The sequence below is a fragment of the Lolium perenne genome, chromosome 2 (genome assembly GCF_019359855.2).
Source record: "Lolium perenne isolate Kyuss_39 chromosome 2, Kyuss_2.0, whole genome shotgun sequence".
Classification (NCBI taxonomy): Eukaryota; Viridiplantae; Streptophyta; class Magnoliopsida; order Poales; family Poaceae; genus Lolium; species Lolium perenne.
Genome location: NC_067245.2, coordinates 20,022,506 through 20,031,807, shown reverse-complemented (window position 1 = coordinate 20,031,807; position 9,302 = coordinate 20,022,506). Strand labels below are relative to the sequence as shown.

Below are 9,302 nucleotides of genomic sequence, written 5' to 3'. Positions count from 1 at the left end.
TGGGTAATATTCAATGTTATGATATTTAAGTTGTGGTGTTATTCTTCTAGTGGTGTCATGTGAACGTCGACTACATGATACTTCACCTTTATGGGCCTAGGGGAATACATCTTGTATTCGTTTGCTAATTGCGGGGTTGCCGGAGTGACAGCAACCTGAACCCCCGTTGGTATATCGATGCAGGAGGGATAGCAGGATCTCAGAGTTTAAGGCTGTGGTTAGATTTATCTTAATTACTTTCTTGTATTTGCGGATGCTTGCAAGGGGTATAATCACAAGTATGTATTAGTCCTAGGAAGGGCGGTGCATTAGCATAGGTTCACCCACACAACACTTATCAAAACAATGAAGATTAATCAGCTATATGAAGCGAAAGCACTAGACTAAATTCCCGTGTGTCCTCAAGAACGTTTGGTCATTATAAGTAAACAAACCGGCTTGTCCTTTGTACTAAAAAGGATTGGGCCACTTGCTGCAATTATTACTCTCGCATTTTATTTACTTGTACTTTATTCATCTGCTATATCAAAACCCCCTGAATACTTGTCTGTGAGCATTTACAGTGAATCCTTCATCGAAACTGCTTGTCAACACCTTCTGCTCCTCGTTGGGTTCGACACTCTTATTTATCGAAAGTACTACGATACACCCCCTATACTTGTGGGTCATCAATCCTCCACCTCCGGCCTCCTACTCCTCCTCCCACTCCTCCTCCCACTCCTCCTCCTCCTACACTGGCGCGGCGACAGGACCAAGACCTCGTAGTGATCTTCCGGCCTCCTCCTACACCTCCTATACCGGCGCAGAGACGACACCACAACCACGGTTCCCGAGCTAGATCAAGATTTAGATTTGATTTTTTTGTTTGTTTTCTGGTATAACTTACCGCCGACGCACTAAGCATGTGTGCCGGGGATAACGCGTGTTACCGCTGGCACACGCCGGCGGTAAGACATCACCACCGGCCTATTACCTCGGCGGGCTCTAGTGCGCCGACAGTAACCATTTTTGGTGCACTAGCAATAAGAATTTCCCTAGTAGTGATTCCTCGCTAATATAAACACCAAACCGGTGAACCGAAAGGTCACACCGTTCCACCCAAACAAACATACGGTCTAATAGGGTGCTCTGTTAAGGCGTCTGGATTCAATCCATTTGATGTAGGGATTCGGTGTATTTCGTTGGAATTTTACTAAGAATGAAGTATTCTCGACGGCTTCTGTGTATAATGCTTAAATCCAACATGATGATCCAGTTGATAATAAATAGAAAATTAGAAGTTGAAGATCCCACTTAAAACTGAGGTATTTGTGTGGTATCTTCCTCGAGGAGTAATTCTTGTCAAAGATAACCTTTCAAAACATAATTGGCAGGGAAGTAAAACTTGTGTCTTTTTTCATCATGACGAGACTATATAGCAGTTACTATTCATTGCGAATTTGCCAGATCTATTTGGTCAGCCATCAAGATAGGTTCTATCTTATGCCCATCATGTAGCGTTGCGAATATATTCGGAAACTTGCTAAACGCTCTGGAATCTACGTTTAAATTGCTTATTAGGGTGTGGAAGCGATTGCTGCTATTTGGTTGTTTATGCTATGTAGAAATGATAAGTATGTTAACAATAAAAATGTTTCTCTTATACAGGTTCCACAGCTACACTCTGTTTGTGGTCTCCTCTACTGTGTGTGGACTATGGAGCATTACAGTCTCTTCACGGAGGTGTACACATGATTGGAGGATACAAGGAGAGATATTTATTTCCTAGATGGATGATATCGTGATCTACGGATTGGTCCTCCTTCGCCTTATTCTGTTTTTTACTTCTTTTGTTGTCGAGAACTTCGCATTTATTTATGATTGTAATTTATGGACGAGTGTATATCTTAACTATGTAGAGGCCGAGTGTAATACTTGGTTTTTACTTAATAAAATATCTATTATCTATAAAAAAAACCTCTAACATACGAGTACTCAAGATTAGTTGTTTATTCTATGTAGAAACGATAAGTATTTTAACAATAAAAATGTTTCTCTTATGCAAGTGTTCTACCGTGGCACAGCTACACTATGTTTGTGGTCTCCTCTATAGTGTGTGGACTGTGGAGCATTATAATCTTCTCACGGAGGTGCACACATGATTGGAGGATACGATGAGAGATATTTATTTCCTACATGGATGATATCGTGATCGACGGACTAGTCCTCCTTCGCCTTATTCTATTTTTACTTACTTTTGTTGTCGAGAACTTAACTTTTATTTATGATTGTAATTTATGGATTAGTATGGTCGTGTATATCTTAAATATGTAGAGGCCGAGTGTAATGCTCAGTTTTTACGTAATAAAATATCCATTATCTAAAAAAACCCTCTAAAATACGAGTACTCAAGAGTACACTGCAAGTTTAGTCGTAGTAATGCAGTAACAGCCAACGCGGCATGGCAGAAACAGACTCGAGGCACACGCAACGCATCGAAACAATCATTAATTACATCAGTACGAGAGTAGAACCAAGATGTGCCTAGTTGTCAACACGGTTGACCACAGGATCCAGTAAACAGTAGAGTTCTTTGATTTCCAGCGATGGTATTTTGACAGTATGCGAAGAAGACAGAGCAGGGCATCCGATGGTGTCGCCCGACTGCCCTTCTCCCCGGCGACACCGACCTACCGGCCGCTGATGATGCCATCCACTCCCACAGTGAACCCCCTGTAAATAATTCAGGTCACATCGATTGACCCTGGTAACGAGGTACCAATGCTAAGAGCATCTCCACTCGTCCCCCAAGGAGGCCCCCGGCGAGCGTTTTTTCCATCCGGACGGCGAAATTCGGCCCAGTCGCGCCCCCGGTTCCTCGTTTTCGTCCGGATTTGGGCCTAAATTCATCCGGCGATCCCACGCCCCCCCCGGCCCCCCGGGGAGCTCTCGGGGACTCCGGACGAGTGAAAAGCGGGGAAGGGCCCGATCTGTCGGTGACTCGACGCACGAACCCCACCGCCACGTCGCTCAAATTCTCCCCCACCCCTCGTATCTCTCTCGCCGCCGGCACCACCCCGCCGGCTTGTTGCCCAGATTGCGCCGCCACTCCTTCCCCACCTGCCTATTTGCGAGTTTGTCAAGAAACAAGAAGCTTGCCGAAAAGACGTCGAGCGAGCATTTGGTGTCCTACAGCAGAGATTTGCTGTCGTCCGGTTCCCCGCTATGACTTGGTCCAAAGATCAGATGTGGGAGGTGATGAACTGCTGTGTGTGCCTACACAACATGATTATTGAAGATGAGCGAAAGCATCCGGTTCCTCTGGCTGAGCAAGAAGCACCATATGAGAGAGAGGGTCCTCTTGCACAGCCTAATCACCAAGTGCCTCCATCATGGGCCGCCTTCATTGCTATGCGCCAGGAGATTCGAGACTCTACAATGCACCAGCTGCTGCAAGATGATCTGGTGGAGCACATATGGAGGCTCCGAGGCAACGCCAACGCCGACGCCAACTAGTCTGTCTTAATTTGTTTGAAAAATTGTGAAATTTGTGTGCTTCATTTGTTTCAGCACTTGTTAAACATTGTACTGTTATCGCCGAATTTGTTTCAGCAATTTTCGTCCTCTTGTTTGCCGAACTTGTTTAATTTTATGTTGAATTTGTTTGAAATATGTCAAATGGTCGAGGTTGGGGGTTTCCTGCCGGGGGGACGGCTGGAACTTCGGCGCTCCCCACGCCAAAACTTCATCCAATCCGGACGAAAATTTCGCCGGATTTGGGCGTGGGGAGCGCCAACGAGTGGGGATGCTCTAAGTACACTTGCTGCCGGTCCTAACTAAACAATTAGAGCAATTCCAATAGTATAGCCGGGGTTCGTCCAGCGGATAGCGCCTTTCTCCTACCTGCTCTCACCTAACCCCCGTTGAGAGTCGACACAGGAGAGCCGGGTCACTCCGATGCCTTCCCTGCCGGCGAGGTCGGCTGGAGGCGGCTAGGAGGTGACGCCGGATTCCATGTATATAGTAGTTTTAGCTGTTGTTCTAGATCTCGGCTTTATGCTGGTAGTTGGTTGTATGCCAGGAGGATGGTGCTGGCTCTCTCCGGCCAGATCTGGTACCAGCTGGTGGTGCTTCTTCTTGCAGCGGTGCTCCCATGGATGGAGCCGGAGGCGGCGGGGAGAGGTGCTTCTGGCTACTCCGAAAATAAGGCTGGCTCTAGCGGTGCCTCGGTCGCCTTCTTGAGTTTAGCTTCGCTTCCTCCTGGTCGTCATGGTGACGGAAAGAGGCGGTGGATGGGCGACGTTGGTGGCGAAGCTAGGAATCTGCAAGGAATTCATGGTGCTGCGTTTTCGTGGAGATCAACCTCGGTGGCCCAGGCTTGGCTGCTGACTCAAGATGCCGTAGGGCGGCTTCTCCAATTCCTGGCGCACTGGCGTCAGGCTTTCAACCTCCATCGGAGGCCCCTTCAAGGATTCACGGCGGCGCCTCTCTTCCTACCGAAGCCAAGTGGTTTTGTCCCCGGCCTCGTCGTGGAAGGCCGTCGTTGGAGTCCTCTGTTCGCCGGCGGTAGCATAGGACCTGATTGCTTTTCAGGTTTTTTCTTTAGGGTCCTTTCTGCACTTATGGGGGTCTGGTTCTTTTTGGTTGTACCTTCTGTGGACCTCGTTGTACTTTGTACCGCACGGTTGATTTTAATGAGCAGCATCTAGACCCTTCGGGGTCGTTCCTGGTTCCAAAAAAAAAAAAAATAGTATAGCCGGTTGTTGGCTATAAGGAAGATGTCATGTCATCTATAGCCAACAAGTACAATAGTGAGCTATAAAAATGTAGTACTTTATCAATGTATGGCCCACCTTTCAATCTCACGAATTGCCTAGGAGCACGTGCTAGAGCTGGCTCTTGCATAAGAGCCCACTCTCATTCTCTCTCCTCCTCTCTCTCCTCCAACTAAGTAATAATATACTATTTTAATCTTTATAGCCAGCTGACTAGGACTTATTGTACTTGCTCTTAGGAAACCTAACCGTAGTGCCGCATGCGTGCGTGCAGCTGTCTCCAGTTTTTCAGGTTATTAACGCATGGTGTTTTTCAGTTGGCATATGATGCTGATGCTGAGAGAGAGCTGGAGTGTTCTGTAATCAACTTCGCAGAGATATTCGATGAAAAGAAAAGGGGGTGGTGCAGTTTGAGTTGAGGTAGCTGCGGTTTGTAGGTGATTAGAACATGGGTTAGGCTGGATAATGGCGAGCTGCTCTGCTGGAAAAGGGCGTGCTGACAGTGCCTCGCCATGTGGTCGACCGCGCCTCAAATGTGCCTAGGCTCCTTTTGCAGTTCCCGCTTTATGCCCGATCGAGAGAGCTTTGCTAATTAAGCAGCCACTAAATGGTAGTGATGGGAGTTGCACCGTACTGGCACTAACTAATTGTGGTAAACATGGGTTCAGTGTACTCGTTCTATGGTTTTATGGTGCTGGGCAGTACAGTTACTGTACTTGCCGGGTTTGTGAACAAGCCACATTTATTTTCTGTTGTGTACTAGTACTACTGTACTAGATTTATTATTATTATTGTAGGAATGATAATATAGTAATTTAGTGTATGTGTGAAATTAGTGGTCAAAGTGGCTTGCGAAGGACGCCTGAGGCGTCACTCGTTATAGAAACAAACACAGGGCGCCAGGACAAACGTTGGAGGCTGGATAAATGCGGCAGCAGAAACTTTTGATTGTACTCCAGCAAATCTCCACAATAAAAGAAAATCTCTTCAGCAGTGAGCTGTTAAGTGGATCTCTCTACTCTTCTTTAAAAAGCTCACTGCTCAAGGGGCCATGGCAGGCAGTGTAGGCTAGGCTAGGCCACCACCATACTACTACTCCTAGGCCTGCGTGGAGGCATCTTGTCCAGCTTGGAACCTCGAGGAGAGGAAAGAAAGCAATCCAAGCAAGCAATCCCCACCAATTTTCATTTCATTTCATTTCATTTCGGAGAGAGAGAGAGAGAAATTAGGCAATTTCCATATTTTTTCAGCTTCGTCTCCGGGATCCCAATCTCTCCTCCGTATATATACTGCACCATCTCTCTCCTAGCTCGCTCCCCTGTGCCCTGTTCCTCGGGCCGGTTCCTACACCACCAGCCATGGCGGTGTCCTTGCCCTCGTCTCCGGCTATCGAGAAGATGATGGCCAGCAAGTCCAGGTGGCGCCGCGGAAACAGAAAGGTGAGCCCTCTCTCCTCCGGATCCTCTCGCTCGTCTTCATCTTCGCCGCTCGATGTCAATGCTCGTCCGGCGACACGGAGGTAGATAGATAGAGATACAGCGATTTGGATTCTGGCGCGGCGATCCCGGAGGCGTACTGGTGTGTCCGGTGTCCGCCGCCTCCGTCGTCCAGATGGCGGGACGCATGCACCGCGTCACCAACCTCGTCTTGTTCATTTCAAGAATATCTTCTCGCGTGTCTTGTTTGTTGTTTCTCCATCCTCCGCATTAATGTTGCTTCCGCTGATTATACAAAAGAAAAGGAAAGACTCGGTTTTTTGGTGCAATAGCTTGAGGGGACCTGAATTTCGCTCCCCCAAAATGCCGAATCTGGCGCTGATTATGTTGTTCCGTGGCGGCGCGCGGCAGGTGATCAAGCGGTACATCGGCGAGGCGCGGGCGGCGCTGGAGGCGGCGGCGGCGCAAGGAGGATGTGACGGGGGCGACGAGTCGGCGGCGGAGGCGGCGCTCGGCCTGGTGGCGGCCGCGCTGGAGGTGTCGCCGCGCATGGAGGCCGCGCTGGAGCTCCGGGCCCGCGCGCTCCTCGCGCTCCGGCGATACCGCGACGTCGCCGAGATGCTCCGGGATTACATACCCAGCTGCGGCAAGGCGTGCGCCGGCGGCGACGACAGCACGGCATCTTCCGTCTCGTCCTGTTCGTCCGGGTCGGGCGACCTCGCCTGCGCCTCCCGCGCCGGGCTCCTTTCACCGTGCCGCGACATCTCCGTCTCGGGCGGCGCTGGAGGAGCCTCCCGGTTCCTCTGCTGCTTCGACGTCTCTGAGATAAAGCGCCGCGTCGTCGCCGGGATTTCCAGGGGCTCCAATGCTGAAACCCAGTGGAGGTAACAAGTCGCCATGCCAAAAGCCCGAAACTTTACATCGTGCTTGCTCTGCAACCTGCGGTACTAATTATCAATGCGAATTCTGCTTCTACAGGTACTTGGTCCTGGGTCAAGCTTGCTTCCATCTCGGCCTAATGGAGGACGCCGTGGTGCTTCTCCAAACAGGCCGCCGCCTCGCCTCGGCGGCGTTCCGCCGCGAGAGCGTGTGCTGGTCGGAGGACAGCTTCTCCCCACCCAGCTCCACGGCCAATGTGGTATCCATGCCGGCGGGCAGAAGGGCGTCGTCGGGGATGCCGCCGCCGAGCGAGGCGGACTCGGTGTCGCAGCTCCTGGCGCACGTGAAACTCCTGCTCCGGCGCCGCGCCGCGGCGGTGGCCGCGCTCGACGCGGGCCTCCCCGCCGAGGCCGTGCGCCACTTCTCCAAGGTGCTCGACGCGCGCCGCGGCGGCGTGCTCCCGCACTCCTTCGCCACGGCCTGCCTCGTGGGCCGCGCCGCGTCGTTCCGCGCGTCGGGGCGCCCCGCGGACGCCATCGCCGACTGCAACCGCGCGCTGGCGCTCGACCCGGCGTTCATCCCGGCGCTCCGCGCGCGCGCCGACTTGCTCGAGTCCATCGGCGCGATCCCGGACAGCCTCCGGGACCTGGACCACCTGAAGCTCCTCTACGACGCGGCGCTCCGCGACGGGAAGCTGCCGGGTCCGAGCTGGCGGCCGCAGGGCGGCGTCCGCCAGGGCGAGATCGCGGGCGCGCACCGCGAGCTCGTGGCACGCGTCCAGCAGCTCCGCGGCCGCGTGGCCGCCGGCGACGGGTGCGGCGTCGACTACTACGCGCTCCTCGGTCTGCCGCGCGGCTGCACGCGGACGGAGCTGGTGCGCGCGCACCTCCTTCTGACGCTGAAGCTGAAGCCGGACCGGTCGGCGTCGTTCGCGGAGCGGCTGGAGCTGGTGGACGAGCACCGCGACCTGGAGTCCGTGCGCGACCAGGCGCGCATGTCGGCGCTGTTCCTGTACAGGATGCTGCAGAAGGGTTACTCGCACGTCATGTCCGCCGTGCTGGACGAGGAGGCCGCGCAGAGGCAGAGGGCAAGAGAAGACGCCGCTGCATTGGCAGCTGCCGTGGCGGCCGCCGCAGCGTCGGCAACCAAGCAAGAAGAAGAAGCATTAACCGTGCCGGAGAGTACCAAGTCAGATAATGCCCGTCCCGCAAACGTTGGCAACGTTCTGGTCGCGAAGCTGGAAGTGATCGCACCACCATCGCCGCCGACGCCGAGGCTCACTGCGGCGACCGTGGCGGCAACAATGAGCCCGATGTTCCAAGGCGCGTTCTGCCGCGACATGGCGGTGGTCGGCACGCTACTCTCCCGCGGCGGGTTCGACCTGCCACCGATGGCCGTGAAGTGCGAGGCGATGAGCTGCTGATCCACATCCACCGATCAGCCAATTCGCCGGAGATTGCAGGTGGCGGGAAAACGGAGGAGAGAATTCGAAGAGGAGCAAGCTTGCTGGATTGGTGAAACGACCCGCTGGCCGCCGCCTGTAGCACCAGTCCTAGTGTACAGTTTGAGAGAAGAGTCGCTATCGATTGAGAGAAGAAAATCAAGTACTGGAAATTTTGGTTTCGACTTATTTGGATCGTGTCCTTTGTGAGCTTGCCATAGGCATGTTTAGGAGTCTGTCTAGTCCATCTCTAGCTAGCTAGGTACTTTACTGCATTTCATTTCTTGTGATGGTACAAGTTTTGTACAGTTTATTCGCGGTTTCCTCTCCTGCCTTTCTTTCCTCGTCAAATGTTACTCCTTTTTTTTCGAACAGATATCTTGCGGAAGACTTGGGTAGGATCAGGTTTTACATACGATCCATGAGGAAAACTTTTTTAAAAAAATGAAAAAGTATGTTCAAATATCCTGAAAAAATGACAACAGACATTTGGGTGTTATATGTAACAAAAACAATTTGGAGCTTCAAATTTGACATACACTTAGAGAGCTAAAAAGATAAAACTGGGTTTGAAAAGTGTGACATAATATTCAACCAGATGTGCGAGGGGTGGGGTGGGGTGGGCGGGGTGGGTGGGGGTGGGTGGGGGGGGGGGGGGGGGCTCAGCGGGCCGACGCATTTAGTCTGCGTAAGCCCTCTTGAACTTTTTTTCACCTATTTCAACCCAAATTGGAATATATATGAATTATTGATGGCAACAAAAGTTGAATATAATGGTAATAAATTATCATT

The 9,302-nt window shown here is 51.8% G+C and overlaps 1 protein-coding gene across 1 annotated transcript; it reads left to right on the top strand.

Annotated features, from left to right (window-relative positions):
- Positions 1–5,813: 5,813 nt before the first annotated feature.
- Positions 5,814–8,840, top strand: LOC127331406 (uncharacterized). Its single transcript, XM_051357556.2, has 3 exons — positions 5,814–6,193; positions 6,602–7,074; positions 7,169–8,840. The coding sequence occupies exons 1-3, from the start codon at positions 6,113–6,115 to the stop codon at positions 8,490–8,492; spliced, it is 1,878 nt and encodes a 625-aa protein (XP_051213516.1). The 5' UTR covers positions 5,814–6,112; the 3' UTR covers positions 8,493–8,840.
- The last annotated feature ends 462 nt before the right edge of the window (positions 8,841–9,302 follow it).

Excerpts from the sequence above, each read along its gene's own strand:
- LOC127331406 (XM_051357556.2), top strand. The coding sequence starts at position 6,113 with ATGGCGGTGTCCTTGCCCTCGTCTCCGGCTATCGAGAAGATGATGGCC. Across the intron at positions 6,194-6,601 it reads GGCGCCGCGGAAACAGAAAG|GTGATCAAGCGGTACATCGG; the intron begins GTGAGCCCTCTC and ends GGCGCGCGGCAG. Across the intron at positions 7,075-7,168 it reads AATGCTGAAACCCAGTGGAG|GTACTTGGTCCTGGGTCAAG; the intron begins GTAACAAGTCGC and ends CTGCTTCTACAG.